Here is a 23957-nt window from a genome sequence, read left to right as displayed (position 1 = left end):
TTGACGTTTCACTGAATTAGGGTGACTTTTGGGGTGCTTGAAAAGTCAAGCTACTCAATTAAGTCAAGCATTCTGCAAATCTTCTCCATGTAAGTGCAAGATGGGAACACTGACAGTTTAACGAGGAATTCTAACTCTTACCAATCAAAAGAAGATATATATATATATATATATATTGTCTTGCTGGGTCGCCAAAGATCGAGACAACAACTTGATGAGGTTAATCTTTCAAGTTGCAAGAACTACGAGTATTCAACAAGTGGGCAATGTCCCTATGTTTTGGCCATCCATGCATCCACGGGAAGTCGTTTCATTGCCAGCTTTCTTGCATCTTTTTGAGTTTTCAACATGCACATTATGGATTTTGACCATCCAAAACATGAGCTTGTTCTTTTTTCTGAGAAATTTTTCTTCTTTTATTAATTACATAAACACAAACCTTGCGAAGTTCACGTGCAATACTTGATCACATGATTCTATAATGCTGAACTAGGGACAAATGGCATCGCTAGTATGGTTTATGTTCTGAAAGACCTAGTAAATATGGCAGAACAAAAGGCAATTGTCAATAGTGAAAAGATGACAGTGATATAACAGGCACGAAAGCAATAACAGACAAAGCTGGCTCTACAAGAACTAAATCAATAGAGAGAAATGGGCACCAGCTAATCAGAAGCCGAAAACTTCTATCTGGTACCCCAAATTATCACAAAAGGTCGCATGTTCTTCTCAAGAGTCCCTGACATTGCAAAATCACGGATTCCATATCCTACCTGCAAGAGCTCTGAGCATTGTCTACATTTGACATTGCGGGGTTTTGTTGTGCACAGGCTTTTCATCCATGTAATGGTCAAAGAGGGTTTCATATTTGAGCAGCATGCTAGCGTTCTTCCCTTGAGCCTGCAAATTTTTAACTGCGAAGTTCGGATCAGGATACTCCTTTATGCTTTTAACTAATCACACTCAGTAGAAAGCTGACATTTACTCCTCTTTTCCAACAGGAGAAACGTGTATTATTTCACTGCGCACGTCAGTAACAAACAAGAAATTGCATTGTTAAGAACAACCATTACCAAGCATTTTTCTTTATGTAAAGTGAATATTAGAAGAAAGAGAAATCTAGAAGACCGTATCATTACATCACATGACCAAATGAAATGACTGGAATTTGTAAAATTCTCGAGTGCTCAGTACAAAATTGCCTGAGTCCCTGCTTATCTCTCTTCATCACAAGACCTTGAACACACCATTTACTTCACCCATACTAGCAATGCTGAACTACCATGAATCCCAAGTTTATTTTCTATGGCATGGAAAATAGAGATAAACCAATTCCACCCAGAAGATATAAGAAAGGAGATTGGAAGAGAGAAATACACAAGTTATAGACATTCTACATCATTCAACCGAGTAATTTGTCATAGAAAATTTGCCTGTTATAATAAGAGATTGTTTAAATGTCTCTTCTGGAAAGAGTGATGCTATTTACCTACTTATTAAGTGCCAATTATCGTATTTCAGCATTTCTTCTCCATCATTCCTCCATAACATATGGTGACGGCCAGGGTGGCACTTAGATGATTAGAACGCTCATTCAGAATATCAGATTTAGTGAATTCACATCTATGCCTGTCCACTTACCTATAATAATGTCTAAAGAAAACAGGGAGATGTTGCCAGAGTATTTCAATCTACGTAACTATCCACCATTCTCAGCGGATTTACACATGATAAATTGCTTTTTCTTAGCTTTGAGTAATGTCCGCTTTACAGAAGTCCTGAATAAAATATTGTCTGAATATCCAATCCTATGAAAACCTTTTCTTAGATATAAGAATTTGTCTAATTAATGTATTTGACTGGAAAATGTTAGTGGTATCAAATGCAGACTATCGCAGATGTAGAATTCCATAATAAACAAAAGATTAACAAAAGAAGATTAACCTACAAAGTACCACACAACAGGAGCATGAAGGTACAGGCAACCAAGGTCCAGAATACATCATGATTATATAGGTCATATTTCCATCATTTCTAAGGATGATAAATCAAATGAGTTTAAAACAGAAAAGGAAAAACATCAAAAACTTTACTGCTAGAAATCTTAACAAAATTAAACTGGTAACAACAATATATATGGCATAAACTTATGCGAATCAGCAAATTACTGTTTCACAAGGACAGTGGCGGCTGTGACAATAATTGGACCAACAAAAACCAGAAAGCATAAATTGTGTACCATAATCTTGTTGGGTGAGGTGCAAGCACAAGAATGGATTTACAATTTTGATGAAAATATTATAATAATATGATTACAGAGAACAGATGAGAAAACAAGGATTATAGTTTGTTTCAGACATGGAAAATACTTGTATGCTTTGAATTACTGAAAACATGCATATAGGAAAGCATATCCATACAGTTAAATATAAACTTGTTACACTCTATAGAAACTGGTTGAGGAAATACCTTCTTAGCTCCCTTACTAATCTATTTAGCATCAACTTGGTTGAAGGACCACATGCTGCAAAATAGAAGTACAAGATGAAATTTTCTAGATGCTTCAAGTGGTTGCAAGAATAAAAGGCTTTATACAAAATGAATGCATTTTCCACAGCACATATCATGTTAGTACCTTAATTTGTGTCCTATTGTATGTGTAAGTGATATGAATAGAACCATCACTAGCCTGGATAACCGCTGGATATGAGAATTCCATATCCAGTTTTTCCTCTAGTGTAACAACATCATGCCAAGAGTCACCATCATCTTTGGATACAGCAACTTTAAGCACGCCCCTTGAGATTGTATTGTAAGCAAGCAAGACAGGACCATCTTTTAGTTTAACCCCATCAATACCTAATGTAAAAACATAGAGTGTCAACCACAACTTATATGAGGTAGCAAAGATGGTAGAAACCATGGGATCAGGATCATTTTTTCTCTCTCTTGATATTGCATTTTCTAGTTTTAGAAAAGAAAGCAGGAGCAAATTGATATGCAATCTTGTCTTATAATCTAAAAAGAAGCCCCAACCAGCGCTGTAGTTGATGAGCTGATGGTGTTAACAGTCCTACAAATCCACCTCACTCAACTATTGTGTGGGATTCAGGTTCTATGGCCTATGTCTTACAGTGTGCAAAAGTGAAACAATGCATAACTCATTCCCAACGACAAGTCAAATTTTCCTGCAGGGAGTGTGCTTTTTCACAAAGGTACAAGATCTAAAAGGGAGAGGTAGTATGCTCCAACAGCTTCAGGGTTCTCTTGCCTATGCCTTATGGTGTGTAAAGCGGAATGTGGCATGCCTTGTTCTCAACTGCATCAAATCGTTAAGCATGGTGTGCACTTTTTCATGAAGAAGCATGATTTAACAGGGAGAGCTTGTGTGCTTCAACAATAGCGAGTCGCATTTTGAGAGAGGCAATTCTACTCTTGGTTGAAACTCAAATTTTATTTCCTCTCATATTTAGAGTCAATTCCAAGTTCCAAATTAGATGTCGAATGTAAATGAGAGAGGTCTTGGATACATTAAAAGTCAAGCATGAAGATTCTAACAGCAACTCCAGCCAGCTTTCTTGCTACAATTGCCTATGATATGATTGAGTATAATGCATATTGCATTATGTCTAGTGATAGACATGTGACACTTGTTATGGCTAACCATGAAAACTAAGATGGGCTAAATATAATTTTCATAACCTGATTAAGATACATTTATTCAACTAAACATTAACAAACCATTTATATAACACCACGAGAGGATGCAAGCTGCCACTCCAACTCTGGAACACTAACCTGAGTTTGGGTTGGGGAGTTCAGTGGGTTTTGCATAACCCCAGGTCACACCACCATCATAGGATTCTGACATACAAACTCTTCCAATGTCATCAAACGAACGCAATAAAACACGAAATGTCCCATCTGCAGTCTGGAATGGTACTGGCTGAATCACACTAAGAGATGTATTTTCAACATATATTGGGCCATGCTTTCTCCATGACCTACCTGCATCTGCAGTCACCTATTCACACAAATAAAAAATATGTCAAATGTCAATACCAAAATAGCATTAGATTCCAAGTGCACAAGCAAATGAGTTGTTACAACCTCCATCCATGCACCCCAAGAATTCCAACTTTCTACAGATGATCCACAGAGCAAGAGCCCATTTTCCAACAAGATTGGCTGCACAAGGGAATCACTTATTTTAAGGGAATCATAATAGCAACAATCAAGCTTCATTGTTGCTGATATAACTAGCGTACTTGAGTCATTAGACAATATATTCTGATGTTTAGAACCACACCTTATTCTTTGAAGGTCCTAATATGCCAGGAGGAAGTTGCTCTCTCTTTGACCAAGTAACACCTTTGTCATAAGACCGTTTCATGCATCCACTCCATCTAAAGCAAGTTAAAAGTAAGTAGAAGCAAGACAAATGCTTAGTAGCTAGTAGCTAAATCTATTATCATTTCCAAAAGGAACTTTATAATGTAATTTAACATATAAAATTACATCCCAAAAGTTCAATTTTTTTTACTATGATAAGAACACAAATACATCCAAACCCAGACAGCAGGTAACTGCAAAACTGAGTGGTAATTATATAGCAAAGAGGGCAAGTTATATCTCTGACTAGTGTTCAGCTAGAGCCTCTTGGAAATCATTTAAGACACACGAATGCATGAAAGATTTAGCCTCTGGAGGGCCTATTGACTCAACATCCCTAGTTGCAGCAGTGGTGGTAGCCCAATGGCAGCTTAGGGGTCTGGTAAACACTCTTGGAAACCCACAATGGCCTTTTTATATCATTCTAAGTGGTTCAAAACTGATTTTGGAAAAAACAGAGACAGTTGTTTTTGCCCCCACTCAACATCAACAGCAGGGCCAATAAATCCAGTTGATTAAATTTAACTCTTGAACCATATAGAGCCAATACAAATATGACAGAGAATTCATTTTTAATAAATTCCAAAGTAGTTTTGAGGATGAAGTTACTTAAAGCAATCCTCAAATCATATGGCTAGGCTTATGCTTATATCCACACCTCCTAATACTAAAAAATTGGGAATTGTTAATACTGTGTTGTCATGAAACAGTCCTCTCTAGCTGTCCCAGACTCCCAAAGTATCTAAAATCTTAAATTTTATACTGAGAGGAGCAATGTTGCAGCTTAAAGTGCAATTTAGTTTGTATTTCAATTCTCTATAATCTTATGGATAAATAGCAGCATTCACCAACAATCCCACGGAATTGCACAGCAATACACACAATTACAGTGAATTCAATGCTTAAATTTTTTGGAATGAAGAGAAGAATAAACTCCTAGACCTTGTAATGTAGAGATGAAAGAAGAGGCAGTTTCACGAAGTTAATAGTGGACTAACACGGCAACAAGCATATCCTTTGTTTGAGTCAGTAATCAGGGATCCAGCAAATTCAATGACTCCTGAGGAAATGGCATATCTATATAAAATGTATATCAACTTATGGAGTTATGCGCTTCAAACTAACATAATCATAAACATTCATCAAAACAGAAAAGCTTCCTGAGTTCACTATTGCTCTCAATTTCCACTTCTGCTTTTTTGTCCTTGTTGATTAAAAGTGAACGGTGCTAGAAGATGACTTTCAGTCACTTGATTTCTAGTTGTGCTTTTTTCTTTACAGATGAGTAATTTATAGTTGTGTAAATTTAGCAATTCTGTATTATGTTGAGAGTTATAAAGGTTATTTCTCCAAAGTGATGCAAAAGATGTGGGCAAAGATCATGAATCAAACTTCAACTGTTACCTTAAAACACCTTTCATACCACAAAAAAGAAACCCTCACAAACGTACATGTTTGGAATCTGACTATCCTACCTTACTTTTCCCTCTGACACCGTGAACCAAACACCACCTAAGAAGAAGGATAGAAAACCCAGAATCCTCTATGCTAAACCATCATAATCTACTATGCTCTTGAATCCACAAGAACACAGAATTATGAAAACTTTATCCATTAAATGGCTCGCTTCACATCAACCATAAATACTTGGAATCTCAACTTACCAGGCTTACTTTTTCCTCTGATACAGTAAACTAAATACTAAGGACAGAAAACCAAGAATCCACTGGGCTAAACCTTTCAGATTTACAAGGACCACTTCTTGATTCTACAAGAACAAAGAATTATAAACACTTATTCATCAAAACAGCTCCCATGACACAGAATATGTGATTATACAATCACATTAAGTTCCTAAAAAGTCATAAAATACTTATGGAAATAAAAATCCTACTACAATAGGATACTGAATAGCCTGGAATAGTATAAGCACACCAAAATTCTCAGAGGTCCTAAAACATTTAAGCAAACAAAATCCTGATTACAATAAGATACTAAATAGTCTAAGAACAGTTAATTCTTAAATAAACATGATTATAAATTTACAAATTTAACTTGACAGAAGTAGCCATCTTGTATGGCATCAAAAGTTTTTTTGTGTTCGATTTTCCCCAGAAGGATTATGAATTCACAAATTTAACTTTTCAGTCACTTCAATGTGGCATAATTTTCTTATGCAGAATGTATGGTGTCAAGACAGACTTGAATAATGTATACCATTCTGTATTCCATGCAATATACAAGGTCAGAACAACCTTTTGTGTTTTTGAAATCAGATGAAAACATATGAATTTAGCAACAACCAATACACTTGAACACTATTTAAGGAAGCTTGACTACAAAAATTAACAGTTTAAATGGAAAACAATTGAGGTTGGAAGTTTTACTTTTGGACCTCTTGACCAACTTTATAGAACAGAAGTAACTCCTCTGATGCCAGTTTGAATAGCACAGGGTTCCACATAGGAACATCAAGCTGATCATCAACTATGATGGGTGATTGCCAATAACCATCCTGCACATCAGATACCCACTCATATGAGATAAACCATCTTAAAATCCAAAGAGGCAAAATAACAGGTAATTTGAGAAAGAATCAGTTACTTACAGAAGTGATTGGAGGTCGACTAAGTCAAGAGGGCTTAGTAGAAGTTAACGAATCAATCAATATGTCCAGGATCTTCCTAACACTGCCTTTTTGCATTAATCTTTTGAATCTAACGACCAGTTAATTGATGCCACTTATTTTACAGAGGAAGTGAACTTTACTACTGGAAAGAAGAATTTAATGTGTTGAAACAAAACTTATCCATTTATTTTTCTATTGCTCGCTGGCTTGGGATATATGTGGGGCAAGATTCTTGTGATTTGTAGAGAACAGTGGATTTCCCATGACAAGACAGATGGAGAACTAGTTATTGATTAATTGAATGTTTTCAGAAGGACGATCATAAGACCTTGAGGTTGCATTCCTTGTAGGGAGTGTTTGAATGGAGTTGAGTTCAAGACTTCCCAAGTATCTCCGTGGAAGCACTGTTTGATAATTTTTTGGTCTCCTTTGAGCATTACAACAGCGGCTTTAGGGATAATCTCATTAGCAACTATGCAGAAGTATTGAAACCCTTGTTAATTTGAATTTTCTAATCTTTCTTCTTCATCTTGGAGTATGTTTTTGAGTCTTCCTTTCTTTCTAATAATTTTTTTTTTCTTTTGAGCAAAATAAAATACTACTAGGGGAGGACATACTAAAGAGCATATCCTACAAGTTTACAGTCATGAAAACAAACTTTTTGGAAAAATTAGATGCATCATCAATAAGTGGCATACAACTAAATCAGAAAGTGATCCAACAGACAGAGGAAGAATAATTACTTTGTATGTCTGTATCCAAATCTTCACATCAGGTGCTCCCTCTTTTGTACCTCCAAAATAAGCAACCAAAAAGTGATTTTTATCAACCTGCACAGAGCACAGATCAGCACAACATTAAAAAGCTCTGTTCGTGAAGACATGCTGCAAGAATTTGAAGTCAGATTGTTTAACTCCAATGGCAAACCTCAGCAATGGTAGAGGCATGACAGCTATTGAAGGGAGAAGAGTTTGCAGGAAATGTGAACTCCTCTTTCACTAGCTGCCAGTTGTGACAGTCTTTGCTCATATTTGAAATCTTTGGCTGCAGAACCGTATAATTTGTGTTTATTCCAGCGACCTTCCTGAAGAGAACTTGGAACATTTATAGGTCTTAAGAATAATACTAAAAAAGCACACAGAAGCACAGAAACAAATGTATAGAGGAAATAGCATTACCATTTACAATGAACAAAATAAAGATAACAGCAACAAAAATAATAATAAAAGAAAAAATGCTGGCTCTTTCTCTGTGTTCGTTTGCCCTAGGTGAACATCTCTGACATTTTGGTTGTAATGTACTCTTTTTGGCCGTGATAAACATTCATTACGGGCCCCTCATGGTTTCAAGTAAGCCATAACTTCATTAACTTCCCATGTATGGTGTGCGTGACAATAATAGAATACAATTTGTTTCTGTCAATAGTTTCTCACTATGATTGTTCTAAACAAGGGAAACACATGTTAAAAACTTGCGGCAAATAGAATATATCTGAGAAGCAGATTCTTTCTACAATTGGGTGCAGGAATGTAGGGGCATACTTCATCAAATTAAGCACTAAAACTAGCTTCAACATCAATCAGTTTAAGAAATCAAAGACAAAGAGAAAAGAAAGGGGGGGGGGGCGGACAACCTGCTAGGACGCTTACGAAAGTCATGAAGTAATTGCCGGTAGGTGTGCAATCTGATAGTGTTAGAACTCAAGAACTCATGATTGACTCTGAAGGGGCCACGAAATCAGAGAAATTGGACATACAAAACAACAATAACAAGATCATCAAAGAAAACAAGAAAAGGAGCAACACAGTGCTCCTACATGATTTCCACATTTCTATGAACTTCTGTTACTATATCTAGGTTTCCTCAAAGCAATTCAATTTCATATGTACATACAAGGATTACATAAACACGCATTCACACACATAGAGAGAGGGAGAGAGTTTGAATCCTAAAGAAAGAAAGTCAACATAACAGAAGCAAAAGAAGAGCACCCACTATGGATTAATCAAATAGCATGACAGAATAAAATAGAGAAGCAATCGTACCTAATACAGTGATGCCATGAAAATGGGGGGGCTTTTGAGAGGAGAGAGAGAGAGGTGTATTAAAAAATTGTTTACAGACCCCAAAAGAAGAGAGTGATGCAAGAAAGGGGGCACCTCTGACTGACTGCTGAGGTTACTCTTCAGCTTAGCTTCAAATATTGTAAACAAAGGCCCCTCAAAGATCAGAACTTTATGCATTGCCCCCTCAAAAAACCTAATTTACCCCCCCCCCCAACTTTTGGTTATTCCTCCCCTAAAAATCAAAATCACTCTCCATCCTCTTCACTCACTCACTCTCTCTCACTCCTTTCACTCTCTCTGCTGCATCCTGAAAAAGTAAACCCAAGGGGATGGCACCAATCAATCCAGCCATTTCCCATCTTACCCCAACAACCACACTAACCTATTTCCTCCTCCTCCTCCTGGCCGCCACCACCACTACCACCCCAATTTTAGCCATAACCAATTTAACAGCCCTCCTCTCCTCCTTCCCTGACTTCTCCTCCTTCACTTCCCTCATCACCTCCATACCCTCTCTAACCTCAGACCTTTCTGACCGATCTGCCCTAACTCTCTTAGTCATTCCAAATTCTTACCTTTCGTCCTCTTTAGACCTCACGCGCCGCCTCTCTCCATCTGCCCTTGCCGACCTCCTTCGTTACCACATCCTCCTCCAATACCTCTCCTCCTCCGACCTCCACCAAGTTCCCCCGTCTGGGGCCCTCATTACCACCCTCTTCCAAACCACCGGCCGTGCCTCCTCTAACTCTGGCTCTGTTAATATCACTCGAAACCCAGTAACAAATGCAATCACTATCTCCTCTCCATACCCATTTTCCTCCTCAAACGCCACGGTTTTGTCCTTGATAAAGACTCTTCCTTACAATGTTTCCATAATTTCAGTGAATTCTCTGTTAGTCCCATATGGTTTTGATTTGATGGCATCAGAAACAAGGCCTACATTGGGTGTGAATATCACTAAAGCATTACTTGATGGCCACAGTTTTTTGGTCGCAGCTTCTTTGTTATCTGCTTCCGGAGTTGTACAGGAATTTGAAGCTGATGAAGGAGGAGCTGGGATAACTCTTTTTGTGCCTACAGATTCTGCCTTTTCAGATCTGTCGGCAACTGCTATCAGTCTACAGTCATTGCCAGCTGATAAGAAAGCTGATGTCTTAAAATTTCATGTCTTGCATTCCTATTACCCTCTGGGTTCCTTGGAGTCTATCGTTAATCCTGTGCAGCCTACATTGGCTACTGAAGATATGGGTGCTGGCAGTTTTACACTGAATATTTCGAGGGTTAATGGATCAGTTGCGATTGATTCAGGGATTGTTCAGGCGTCTGTTACGCAGACTGTTTTTGACCAGAACCCTGTTGTCATTTTTGGTGTTTCGAAAGTGCTTTTGCCTAAAGAGATTTTTGGGAGGAATCCTGTGTTGACTAGTAAGCCAGGGAATACTGATATAGGGAATGCACAGCCGCCTGTTAGTGCTTTGTCACCAGAGAATTCGCCGAAAATGCTGTCGTCTGCTCCAGGTGTCAGAGAAGAGATTAAGTCTGGAGTTGGAGGGTTGCAGTGGTTGAGTACTCTACATTTGCTTTGTGTTGTTTTTGTATGTAATTGTATTTAGTGGTATGTGTTTTAATTATTTTGCACTTGATAATCAAAGATTTTTTTTTTTTTTTGGGGGGGGGGGGGGGTGTACACTTTATTGAATTGAATTTGGCTACAAAAGTAGCTTTTTTTGTGCTTTTCTTTGTATGTGGCACTGTAGAGGGAGATGTCTAAGTGTGAATTGTGTAGCTTCTTGAATAATTTATATCATAAGAGCATCATATTTTCTCTGGCAGTTCTGCACTTATATTTTGGCACTTGTTATGAAAAATTTGATAAGAGTAAATGGAGTTTTTTTTTTTTCATGATTTTGGGCGGCTTTTTATGTTCTGCGACAGTGTTGAACTTATTATGAGGTTTGAAACATTGAATTCTAACATTTGATAACTCCTTTATGTTTCACCTTTTTAAGCCGTAACGGGTACTGATTTTTTTATGTCCAAACCAATCTCCTCGACGAGTTCTTCCCTAGTGCACCCTTGACAGCACATGCTTTATCCTAGAAATAACAAACAAATAGGTGTGGCAGCAGGGTATGCTTGTATGTTGCATTGTTGATCTCATTGGTACTTCTGTTTACTTTGATAGTGTATGATTGAGGAGAAATTTGAGTTTGCAAAATTACTGGTTGTTGGCTTGTTTCGTTTGGGAGTTCCAAGTGAAGGCTATGAATATGTCAAAGGCTTATGATTTTATTGGTAGCGAGTAGTTTTCCTACAATCAGTTTATGCAGCAATGAGAGCTTCAAGTTGCAGGGGAGACAGTCTGGTTCTAGCTCCGATACTGGTGGTATCAACGGCGGAGAGGATTGTAAAATGCTAAGTGGATTTTAGGATTTGGGTGTGACCAGCTCCTTGTTGCCCAAATTCAAGTGTGAATGCTTTCTCATCACCTTGGTCTTGATTTGGTGTGGTTATATTGGATTTTTCTTTGATTGAGGAAAAGAGGATCTTTCTAATCTTCTGTTGTTTATAGCTTTTGGGTGAATTACAAACAGATCAATGGTCACAGGCACCAGGGAGTCCGGTTTCAATTTCCTTGCATGCAAGGGCCAAGCAAGGTAATGCCTTCTGAATCTGATTAGGTATTATTGCATTCTTTTTTCTTCTCTCTCTCTCTGTTTTCTTTTCTTCTTCCTCTTCTTCTCTTTTTTCTCAATTCAACTGTGTTATCTGGCTGTTGGGTGTGCTATTGTAATTTGCTGTTATTCCAGTTCTATAATGATTTGTTAATTGCTTTTACTTGATTGGTATCATTGCAGTCTTTAATCTGGTCAATAAGCACTCATCAAAATAAAACTATAGCCCCGCTTCTCACAAGAACACTTTAAGAAAATTTACAAGATGTTTCTTTCTAGTGTTGCAAGTCATTAATCATTGGAAGAAAACACTGAGATTTGAAGAGAATGATGGTCATGGAACCAGAGGCTGGTTAGTTTCAAACTTATTTGTGCTCTCTCTTGTGGTCCATAACCTATTTATAGGATCATACTTTACTGATAAAAAATAAACATTTGTTAAATTTATTGATGACAATCCTATGAACCTGTTTTGAAAAGCTTTAAGGGAAGGTCCTTGTGCTTGCTACAATAAATGCTGGTGGCTCAATTGGGAAATACTATTTGTTGGGCATTCCATTCAGAAATAGTATTTTGGAGTAGTACAGAGGAGCTCATAACTGGTTTTCTTCTGATTCCTATTCCGCCACTTTGGTTTAACTGATTTCCATTCTCAATCAATTTCTAGGTCTAGATTACAATTAGGGCAACATCTAGATCTATGGTTTTATTTTTTCAAACCAAGATTTTTGCGGGTCATTTTTATTTTGATTCTGTGTTTATCAAGATATTGACCCATTTTGAAGTTTCATAGATCATGTCAAATTGTTTGATCTAGAGCAATCCCACTAGGATCTTGATAAGCATGCAGCACCATATTTTATGAAAGCAGTCTAGTTCTAGTTCAATGGGAGGTTTGGGTTAAGGAAAAGCAACCTTGTAATGACTGCAGATTTATTTGCTGAAGTGGTATAAAGTTAATCAGCCTAAGGGAAACAGAGGTCTGGAGTTAAAGAAATAGGTAACCTTGTGCTGAAACTTCCATGGTGAAATAAGAGGCATTATGAAATTAGCTTTCGTGATAAAATGGAGCTGTGGATAGGGCTTCAATGCATAAGTACAGTAGTAACTACCAAGAAAGTGTTCTGCGGTAGGACTGGGATCAAAGGCTGTGATTCTCACCTGTGGAAGGGCATTTGAGTGTCTTGAGTAAACATGTGAGCAAGCACTAGAAGGATTGTGGCGAGATACATGGGTCGAGATAGAGGGCCCTCTTTCTGACAATGAATTTCCATCCTATCCCAGAAGCTCGTTGGTATTCTAAAGCAGTGGAGTGGGTTGGTGCTATTGGAGAATAGGCCTGGAACACGCTTTCCATTTGGTGCCTTGTGATCTTTCTCTGAAGATTTCCTCATGAACCTCTCCTACAAAGCTGAAGAGAGGTACAGGCAGATCCATGAAAGAACTGGCGGTAGGAAGTTCTCCATGAAGTTTGCTTATAACCTTCTTGAAGGAGATTAATGCAGTAACTCAAGGTACAAGTGGAGGTTAGATTGGAAATGGAAAAGGCCGCACAAGACTCTCTATATCTCCTGGCTGATACAGAATAAGAGATTGTCAACAAGTGAGCTTTTAGAGGAACCTGGAATCTAACAGACCCTCTTACTTGACACCTGTGCATTACTAATGAGTGAAGAGGAGAACATGTGCGTAGGGACTGACTGCTATTTGGCCAAGTGCTTGGTGCAGTCTTATGGATGAGAAGGTCAAGGTCACATTTTTTATTTTTATTTTTGAGAAGGATCATAGTGAATGGTTGTATTATAAGCTTAGAGAAGTGTGTGACAAGGCCATGGTCGAAGATTAGGCTCTCATCTTTGAAGTCACAAGCTGGCAAGATTGGAGATGGATGAATGGTTATATATTTAACAATATTCTGGTGGATAGCAGGCTAGCCGTCTTCAAGTTTCACAGGTTTTTTGCAGAAGTTAAGCTGGCCAACTCTATTAACTTCTTTGAAGCCAGCAAGAAAGGATATAGACTTACTGGCTAGCAACAACTGCAAAAAGGATGGATGAAGTAGAATGCTGATGCATTATTTTCTTTTTTTTCAGGGCTGATAGTATTGCTAATTTTTTATGTGATTGCAGCGGCATCATCCTTGGAATGTTTCCTGCTCTTGTGGTTTTCAAACCTAGCTGAAGCCACTGCCATCATCAAGGCTTTAGTGATTACTGCTTTAAATCATTCGCTGCTTCACTATTTGATTCTGGTGGAATTGGACTACTATTGTTATTAGTCGGTTTAATAAAGAATCGGATTGGCCTTGGACATGTCATCAAGAGTTCCTCACCATTTCCCCTTTTGGATCATTCCAGAGAGTCTTTTCTGTCATGTCTAGCTTGAAGCCAATTTTTTTTGCAGACCATCTTGCTGTACTAGGAGTTGCTAGAAATGCTGATTTATACCCTAGGTTTGATTCTGATGATTGCTTTAATCTTGTCCCAGTTCTGCTGCAAGGAAGGTACTGCTGTTTCATTGGAGTTGGATCTACTCTTTGGGCTTCTCTGGCATCTTTTGGCTACTCCTGTGAGTTTGCTGATTTTTGGGTCTAAAGATTGTTAGGTTATGTGCTCTTTTGCTGCTGCAACTCTTCCGCTGCTGAATTTCCAGGAGCTCTGCAATGCATCTTAATCCTTCTTGGTTTCATGCACTTTATGTCTCTAGACTTTTTCTGTCACTAATATAGCATCTCTGTCCGTAACCATTTCTATTCTGGTATCGTTTTAATCTTTGGTTTGACGGCGGGCTGCTGTCATTGATTTCTCTAGTGTGCTTCTTGATCACCTGGGTAATGTTTGGAGAAGTTTCTAATTGAATGAGGATGCTCCTGATTATTTTTGTTGACCTAGAGTTTTTGGAGGTTCAGGTTGCCCAAACAATTTTCGAGGCTCTTCAATGTCAGAGTCTTCTTTTATTAGTTTCTTCATCATTTTGTGATAGCTTTTGTGTTGATACTCGCGGTCTCATTTTTGTCCAAGCTTTTGTGTTTTTGTTTATCAATGTTTACTTGGCGCCTTATTTATAATATTTCCTCTGGTTTATCAAGAAAAGAAAATAACTAGAATACCGAGGGGGCTTGTAGGGTAAACCCAGTATGGTAGATGTAGGAGGCTTAATCAGGCACCAATGCGGTGCTCGGTGAAGTGGTTTGCATATAAGAGAGCCTGTGTTTTTGGCAGCTGAGGTGGATATGGGCAGTTCTGACACGCTTAGAAATGGCTTGGAATTTACAGGTTTCAAACATTGATCCTTCGAAGTAGATCCACAAGTTGGTGAAGCCATCGTTCAGCTACGCATGCAATGCTACTTTTGCTTGCTATAGGAATTATTATTTTGAATCTTATAAATCTTATATTATTGAAGATTTATATGATTATTAATTTTAGAGTTAGTCTGTTATTCAAGATAATTTAAATACTCATATTTGTCGCACCCGACATCGCGGCGGCTCTAAAAATTAATTTTAAATCTTTGGAAAGAATGGATTTCTGGCATCCTATTCTTTAATGTGGATATTCTTGTTTAAGGAGTCGCCACCTAGTATTATGGTCACTAGGAACCCTAACTGGTCAACAGAGATTCTATGGTTCGGGACTGGTTACGTAAAAGGAAAGATATTATCACCCCTTAAACGTCCTGCCTGAGGCAGGCTGCATTGCTGGTTTCGTCTTAAATTGCTAAATGTTTTATTAATTTATGTTATGAAAATTTGCTTATAATATTCCTGACTCTGGCGCCAGTAAATATTTAACTACGAATATTTCCAACTCTGGCGTTGGTAAATATTACGTAGCTATAAAAATAAATTTACATCAGTATTATTATTTTTTATTCCCGACTCTGGCGCAAGTGAATAAATAAATAATAATACATTTTTTTTTATGCACATATTTCTTATTTTTTTTTTAGCTAAATAAAATTGAATAAACGAATAAAAATAATATAAATTTAAACCGGTATTTTTATTCCTAACTCTGGCGTTAGTGAATAAACCAATAAATTTACATTATTTTTATTTATGCATACACATTTTTTATTTTTTATTTTTCTCTGCCTCTTTTTTATTTTTATGGCTGGGCCGGGCTAGACCCAGCCCAGCATATATAATCTTTTTGGGGCTGGGCTGGGCTAGACCCAGCCCAGCATATGTACATTGGTGGCTGGGCTCAGCCCACAGGGGCTGGGCCAAGCCCATCCGGATCGGCCCGGGTCACTGGCCCAAGCCAGTGACCCGGCAAAAAAAACTGAAAGGCACGCGTGACTTGTTCACGCGTGCACGAACACTGGTGAAGGTAATTAAATTACCTTCACAGTGTTCTTATAACACTTAAATTATTTCTTTGAAACGAAGATGCAAAAAAAAAAAAAAGGGATGAAATCATACCTGCTTCTGGCAACCGGAGATACTTGCAACGTTGGTGATGATCCTCTCCTATTGTTCCCTCTGGTTTAACGCTGAAAAGATGATGCCGGCTTGCTGTGTTTTGTTTTGAGTGTTTTAGCTTTTGTGCAGGGGCGTCTGCGGAGTGACTAGTAATTGCGGGATCAATTATCTAGGTATACTGATGTTCCTTTTCTTGCAGGGACGAAAACCATTGCCGATCTAGTGACTCTCCTCTCACCTTTTCCCTTTCTCTGTAACGCTTTTTTTTTGGGTTTTTATCTCTGTTTCTGTACTGTGATTTGCTCTGTTTCTGGGTTCTGTGTATTTTTGGTTCTGTTTTTGATTGCTCTGTTTGCTTTCTGGGAATTCTGGGTTTCTCTTTCGTCTTTTCCTTTTTTTTTTTTGCTCTCCTTTTCTCCTTTTATAGCCAAACTCAACCTCCTCCAGTTCTGTTTTTGCAGGACTGTATTATGCATGGTTATCGGCAAACGACTTGGTCCAAGATCAAATTTGTTGCAGATTATCCGCTCCCCTGATGAATCGGAGATTCTCCTGTTGAATCGTGATGGAGAAGAACACACGGCTGTTCCTTAGCAACGGTGCCGTTTTGGCTGGAAACGGGAGTTTTCAATTTGATCCCTGAACTTTGGAAGTTTTGCAATTGGACCTCTCAATTAAATAAAAATTCCTTTTAATTTTGCCCTTTTCTGGATACATTTCAATTAAATCCCTCAATTGGTGCAATGTTTACAAAACAGTCCTTAATTCATGGATTATTCAATTTGATCCTTAATTAATTCTTTTAATTTTGCCCCTTTTAGATAAATTTCAATTAAGTCTCTGAATTTATTTAATTAATTAAATCAAAGTTTAATTAAGTCCACAAACTTATTAATTCTTATAATTTCATTAATTAAAATAATCCAAATTTTAAGTAAATTTCCAAACTTATTAATTCTTCAATTTCTGACCAATTTATTCTCAAATCTAATAATTTTATCCCTAAACTTCAAGATTTGTTGTCTTAACCCAATTGTCAACTATATTTAATTTTTATTATTTGTTCAAAAATTTGGTTATGACAGTTGCCCCCTCTTTATAATATTTACTATGCAATGATATTAGAAAATTTTCATTTTCTTTTAGCTTTGTGTAGTAAATTTATAAAGAAAATTAGATACAGAAAGAACTTTTGCCCTTTTTTTTAGAGTCTTGAAAACTTCGAAAACCAGAGATTGACATATGACTTTTATAGAGAAAACAAGTCATTTGGAAGACAGCCTATTTTTTTCTTTTTCTTTTCGTTTTTTTTTTTTTTGTGATGGTATATTGTAATGGGTTACCGGCCCAGATGGTCACATTGTAATGGGTTACCTGCCCAGTATAGGATGGTATATTGTAATGGGTTACCAACCCAGATGGTCACATTGTAATGGGTTACCTGCCCCAGTATAGGAATGGTATATTTGTAATGGGTTACCGGCCCAGTTGGTATATTGTAATGGGTTACCAACCCAGGGTGGTCACATTGTAATGGGTTACCTGCCTAGTTGGTCACATTGTAATGGGTTACCTGCCCAGTTGGTATATTGTAATGGGTTACCTGCCTAGTTGGTAAATTATAATGGGTTACCTGCCCAGTTGGTGACATTGTAATGGGTTACCTGCCCAGTGGAAAAATACAAGTTTTATTATTATTATTATTATTATTATTATTTTTTATATAAGACGAGGGCTCGAAGGCGCGCTCGAATGGAGATAAGACGAGGGCTCGAAGGCGCGCTCAAATGGAGGTAGGATAGAAAATGCACTACCTTTGATGGTCGAGGGCTCGAAGGCGCGCTCGAAAATAAATAAGACGAGGGCTCGAAGGCGCGCTCGAATGTAAGACGAGGGCTCGAAGGCGCGCTCGAATGTAAGACGAGGGCTCGAAGGCGCGCTCGAATGTAAGACGAGGGCTCGAAGGCGCGCTCGAATGTAAGACGAGGGCTCGAAGGCGCGCTCGAATGTAAGACGAGGGCTCGAAGGCGCGCTCGAATGTAAGACGAGGGCTCGAAGGCGCACTCGAATTGAGGTAGGATAGAAAATGCACTACCTGAGGTGGTCGAGGGCTCGAAGGTGCGCTCGAATGGAGATAAGACGAGGGCTCAAAAGGCCGCGCTCGAATGTAAGACGAGGCTCGAAGGCGCGCTCGAATGGAGGTAGGATAGAAAATGCACTACCTGAGGTGGTCGAGGGCTCGAAGGCGCGCTCGAATGGAGATAAGACGAGGGCTCGAAGGCGCGCTCGAATGGAGGTAGGATAGAAAATGCACTACCTTTGATGGTCGAGGGCTTGAAGGCACGCTCAAAAAGAACTCAGACGAGGGCTCGAAGGCGCGCTCGAATGGAGATAAGACGAGGGCTCGAAGGCGCGCTCGAATGGAGGTAGGATAGGAAATGCACTACCTATGATGGTCGAGGGCTCGAAGGCGCGCTCGAAAAGAAATAAGACGAGGGCTTGAAGGCGCGCTCGAATGTAAGACGAGGGCTCGAAGGCGTGCTCGAATGGAGGTAGGATAGAAAATGCACTACCTTTGATGGTCGAGGGCTCGAAGGCGCGCTCGAAAAGAACTCAGACGAGGGCTCGAAGGCGCGCTCGAATGGAGGTAGGATAGAAAATGCACTACCTTTGATGGTCGAGGGCTTGAAGGCACGCTCGAAAAGAACTCAGACGAGGGCTCGAAGGCGCGCTCGAATGGAGATAAGACGAGGGCTCGAAGGCGCGCTCGAATGGAGGTAGGATAGGAAATGCACTACCTATGATGGTCGAGGGCTCGAAGGCGCGCTCGAAAAGAAATAAGACGAGGGCTTGAAAGCGCGCTCGAATGTAAGACGAGGGCTCGAAGGCACGCTCGAATGGAGGTAGGATAGAAAATGCACTACCTTTGATGGTCGAGGGCTCGAAGGCGCGCTCGAAAAAGAAACTCAGACGAGGGCTCGAAGGCGCGCTCGAAATGGAGATAAAGACGAGGGCTCGAAGGCGCGCTCGAATAGAGGTAGGATAGGAAATGCACTACCTATGATGGTTGAGGCTGAAAAAGTGGTGAAAAAAAAAATACAGAGATTTTTTTTGTGTGGCCTAATTCTCATGGGCGGCCTGCCCAGGTTGAAAAATTCTCAAAAAATGAAAAATTTTTCAACAGCAATTTTGATCTTTGGCCCATTTCAAGTTGGGCCTTCCACTTGATGGATTTCGTTGGAATTTTTCTCATATGAAATTTGCAAAACTCATTGTCCAATGTCTCAAAGTTAAATGATATGCATGCATCTTTACCTGATTTGAAATATAGGCCCCCATTTCTTCATAGTCTTCTTGTTGATTGATTGGTGAGATCTTGCTAACTGATTTGAGTCATCTTTGTCGTTTAGCTTTCTAGCCCACTCGAGTTGGCCCATGTAAATCTATTTCCAAATTTGTTTGCACAACTCAGCATTTGTGGTACCCATCATGACCCACTTGCTTGCTAGAGATTTTCTGATTCGTCAAATAATTTGAGAGGATTATTCATTACCCCTCGTCTCACTGCTAAAAAACATTCGATATCACATGCTGAAAGAATCGAGCTGTCTTTTGTAAAGCAAAATGCCCCCTTGTCTTGTTGTAAGGGATGATAGATTTTCCTTAAACACAATGTTGTCCCCTTGTACTTGTCATTGCCCCCAAGTGTGCTATGTCACTGACTTAGATGAATAATGATTTTAAGAGGTCATTCTCTCATTTGGTAAAGGAATACGAGTCTAGAATGAATCTTGAAATCTTGATCTTGCATTTTGAAAACAAAATTTATTTCGATGTGAGTCTAAAATAATTTGCTTTTGAAATCTTGCAACTCCTTGGTTATTTTCTTTCTTGGAAAAGAGCTTATTTGCTCTTGTGTTTGGTAATGAGGTCTTCGGTGAAAATATGTCATGAGATGACCTTTTGTTTCGAAGTGAAGGGCTTGAGAAAAAACTCGAGGTTTTGTAAGAGAAAAAATTGTCTCTTTTTTAACATTTATTTTTATCAGCATGAATAATAATGAGTAGTTTATTCTTGATGTCATGAATCTTATGAAAAAGTATCTTTGCATTTTGAGAGCATTGTTTATTGTTCTAGATTGCTTGTTTGCTTGATTAGAAAGGACTTCTACAGGCACGTAACGTAGGCTGTGGTTTTTGGCTATGAAAGAAAAGGATTCATAAGGCTCAAAGAGTGTTTCAGGGTTCCAAAGACTGAAGATCACTATCAATAGTTTGATTCTTGACGTCATTCATAGTTCTTTTGCCGCTCTTCTTTGATTTGCCCATTTTTTCCTTTTTCATTGCTTTGCTAGAGCATACTCACTTTTTCTTGTGATTTAGGCATGCCCCCTAGCATTTGAGTTTCTTGGGCTCTTTTTCCTTTTGGCTTTCTCACGGCTTTATCCTCTTTCTTGATCATTGAAATTTCACTTGCCCGTTTTTTTTATGTAGGCCTGATCCTTAGCATTTGAGTTTCTTGGGCTTTTTTGCCTTTTGGCTTTCTCACGACTTTATCATTCTTCTTGATCATTGAAATTTCACTTGCCCTCAGTGTAGGGTGTGATCTTAGTCGGGATTTTTTTATGAAAGAAAAATTATTTAGGCTCAAAAAGGGTTTGCAAGGGATGTACTTATTTTAGAACGTGAAAGGAATAACAAAGATGTCCTTTCCTCATTTCAAGCGCAAGCAACTATGATCAATAAAGTTTGACCTCGTATAGTGTAATGGTTTATTCTTTGTAAAGATGCATTTCATGAGTTATGAGCAACAAGTTCACTACATACCATTATTCATACATTTAAAAACACATGATTCAAGAGTAATGGGGTAAGGGTGTTTATTCTTTTTTTTTTTTTCACAATTGTTTTTCTAATTTAGTCATCTCAATGATGGAGTTGCTTGATTCACTTGTCATTCTACAAGTAGAATGTCAAAAATATCATTTTTGAATAAACATCAAATTATTTTTTTGAAATCAAAATGCCAGATCAATTTTTTTCAAAACTCCAATAAGGAAATTGATTTTTGGTAAAAGAGATGAATTGCGTCTATGAGATCGTACAAGGCTTCAAAGATGTGTTTGTGAATCTTTATAAGAAAACTCTCTCTAAAAAAAATATGAATAATGCTAATCGTAAACACGATTGAATGACAAACTCATTATTTTCATTGAAACTTTAGAAAATAAGTTCAACAAGAAAGAACTTATGACAACATCTTAGGCTATGAATACTGACATGATAACATATAAAGGGGCTAAACATTTAGCGATCATTGATTGGAATTTTTGGAATCTTTCAATCATTCATTCTCCTCGACAAGGGCATCTTTTCAATAGTCAATTGAAATCAAATGTAGATAATTCTCGACCTGATATCACCATAGCTTTATCTTCAAGATAGTTGATTTCTAGGAGTCGATGTGAAGCAATTAGCTATAGAAATGATAAGTATCTTGGCAACCACCTTCGGTGAAACCGTTCTTCTCAGTCGGGTTAGCAATCTTACCTAACCCAATGGCTTGTTCAATCCTCTCAGCTATAACAACCAGGTCAGTGAAATGTTGTGCAGAGCTTCTAACCAAGTATTCAAAGTACGGAGCTTTAAAGGTGTCGGAAAATAAACTGATCATCTCTTTTTCCAACATGGGAGGGTTAACTTGTGCAGCTAACTCACTCCATCTCCGGGCGTATTCTCTTATGGGACTCCTTGTTGTCCTTCTCCATAGCTTGCAAGCTTAAACGATCAGGTCTCACGTCGATATTGAACTTATATTGCCTCATGAAGGCATCAACTAAATCCTTCCATTTTTTAACCTTAGCATTGTCCAACCGCATATACCAAGTGAGGGCACCATTACTCAGACTGTCTTGAAAGAAATGAATCAACAGTTTCTCATCATGAACCACCTCAGCCATTTTGTTGCAGTATGCTTTGAGATGAGTTATAGGGCATTGAGTTCCCGTATATTTAACAAATTCTGGCACTCTAATTTTTTTTTGGAATGACCACGTTGGGCATCAAACACATCTCAGTAGCCTTTATAGGATCATATAAGTGAATTCCCTCAAATGCCCTCATCCTTTGTTCTAGGGCAATGAATTTGTTCAGCTCATCTTCTTTTACTATTTTGCCCTTTTGAGATTCATTCTCTGTAAAATCAATGGTAAACGACATTCTCGTGGTGTATGCTGGATGAAAATGCTTGGCTTGTTGAAAATCAGACGACAACCCATTTGCCCCCAGATTCTGTAGATTGAAGGGATTTACAAGCATAGGTTCAGGCTGAGCTATAAGTGTTGCTTTTCCAGATTTATCTCTCAAGGCCTACTCGAGTAGACTAGTAAGCCTTGCGACTTCTTCTTTAAGACTGTCAACCTCTTTTTGATGTTGGGCTTCCAACTAGGTTTTTTCTTCATCTTCCATTTGTCTTTTTCTCGAATGGATTTCAATGGGGAACCTATATTTCAACCTGTTATATGTAGATCATGCAAAAAAATGTTGATTCAATTAAAAATGCATATGGAATGCAGACACGTCCTTCACGGGATGACAACCTAATAGGAAGATCCTAATTGTTGAGTGCATCAAAGGGTTGGTCATTATCTAGTTTCAAAGGGTCTCTCGCATGCTCAGTGATCGTCCATGAAAGGTCGATATGAGGCTTACAAGTAGTGTGAAAATAGAGGCCCTGAGTAATATCAGTTTGGCATATCAACCACTTCCAAGTAAACAATCAAACGAGAGTTGGATGGTTTCACGAGTCTTACCCAGGCTAAAGCTATTGGGGTACCGTTACTTTCCCACTTATCCTAGATTTTCAGGTGTGTGCTCTCAACATGATGCATGACAATATAAACATGGATGCATGCTAAAGCAGTAAATTCAAGAAAAATAAACAAATAAACATAACATAAAAAACATTATAACAATTGATAAACAAAAGGCAAAGCTTAGTCCATTAGTCCCCAGCGGAGTCGTCATTCTGTCGCACCCGACATCGCGGCAGCCCTAAAAATTAATTTTAAATCTTTGAAAAGAATGGATTTCTGGCATCCTATTCTTTAATGTGGATATTCTTGTTTAATGAGTCGTCACCTAGTATTATGGTCACTAGGAACCCTAACTGGTCAACAGAGATTATATGGTTCGGGACTGGTTACGTAAAAGGAAAGATATTATCACCCCTTAAACGTCCTGCCTGAGGCAGGCTGCATTGCTGGTTTCGTCTTAAATTGCTAAATATTTTATTAATTTATGTTATGAAAATTTGCTTATAATATTCCTGACTCTGGCGCCAGTAAATATTTAACTACGAATATTTCCAACTCTGGCGTTGGTAAATATTACGTAGCTATAAAAATAAATTTACATCAGTATTATTATTTTTTATTCCCGACTCTGGCGCAAGTGAATAAATAAATAATAATACATTTTTTTTATGCACATATTTCTTATTTTTTTTTTAGCTAAATAAAATTGAATAAACGAATAAAAATAATATAAATTTAAACCGGTATTTTTATTCCTAACTCTGGCGTTAGTGAATAAACCAATAAATTTACATTATTTTTATTTATGCATACACATTTTTTATTTTTTATTTTTTCTCTGCCTCTTTTTTATTTTATGGCTGGGCCGGGCTAGACCCAGCCCAGCATATATAATCTTTTTTGGGCTGGGCTGGGCTAGACCCAGCCCAGCATATGTACATTGGTGGCTGGGCTC

General features: G+C 38.2%; 2 protein-coding genes across 8 annotated transcripts; one reads left to right on the top strand and one right to left on the bottom strand.

The window, feature by feature from the left end:
• Positions 1–517: 517 nt before the first annotated feature.
• LOC118034258 (uncharacterized) lies at positions 518–9222 on the bottom strand. Of its 7 annotated transcripts, none has more exons than XM_035039498.2 (11): positions 9067–9192; positions 8655–8741; positions 7949–8105; positions 7765–7851; positions 6780–6907; positions 4310–4406; positions 4111–4188; positions 3799–4024; positions 2636–2859; positions 2470–2524; positions 518–1021 (listed from the first exon to the last, which is right to left on the bottom strand). In XM_035039498.2, exons 3-10 carry the CDS (start codon positions 8048–8050, stop codon positions 2501–2503), a joined length of 966 nt encoding a protein of 321 aa, XP_034895389.1. In that variant the 5' UTR covers positions 8051–8105; positions 8655–8741; positions 9067–9192; the 3' UTR covers positions 518–1021; positions 2470–2500. The 7 variants fall into 7 exon arrangements, with proteins under 7 accessions (XP_034895389.1, XP_073262324.1, XP_073262322.1 ...); XM_073406223.1 differs by having other exon boundaries at positions 7949–8101; XM_073406221.1 differs by having other exon boundaries at positions 8671–8741.
• Positions 9223–9305: 83 nt separating this feature from the next.
• On the top strand, positions 9306–10989 carry LOC118034257 (fasciclin-like arabinogalactan protein 4). The gene has a single exon (XM_035039495.2). The coding sequence runs from the start codon at positions 9417–9419 to the stop codon at positions 10698–10700; it is 1284 nt and encodes a 427-aa protein (XP_034895386.1). The 5' UTR covers positions 9306–9416; the 3' UTR covers positions 10701–10989.
• The last annotated feature ends 12968 nt before the right edge of the window (positions 10990–23957 follow it).

Source organism: Populus alba, chromosome 18 (assembly GCF_005239225.2).
Source record: "Populus alba chromosome 18, ASM523922v2, whole genome shotgun sequence".
NCBI lineage: Eukaryota > Viridiplantae > Streptophyta > Magnoliopsida > Malpighiales > Salicaceae > Populus > Populus alba.
The sequence above is the reverse complement of the archived record's forward strand: the minus strand, read 5'-3'. Positions and strand labels throughout refer to the sequence as shown.

What these genes read in the sequence shown, in the direction of transcription:
- LOC118034257 (XM_035039495.2), top strand. Translation starts at nt 9,417, where the DNA reads ATGGCACCAATCAATCCAGCCATTTCCCATCTTACCCCAACAACCACA.
- LOC118034258 (XM_035039499.1), bottom strand. Translation starts at nt 8,050, where the DNA reads ATGAGCAAAGACTGTCACAACTGGCAGCTAGTGAAAGAGGAGTTCACA. An exon ending in GTTGGTCAAGAGGTCCAAAA is followed by an intron (nt 4,407 to 6,779) that starts GTAAAACTTCCA and finishes AACTTGCTTTAG; the next exon opens with ATGGAGTGGATGCATGAAAC. An exon ending in ACTCCCCAACCCAAACTCAG is followed by an intron (nt 2,860 to 3,798) that starts GTTAGTGTTCCA and finishes TTTTTACATTAG; the next exon opens with GTATTGATGGGGTTAAACTA.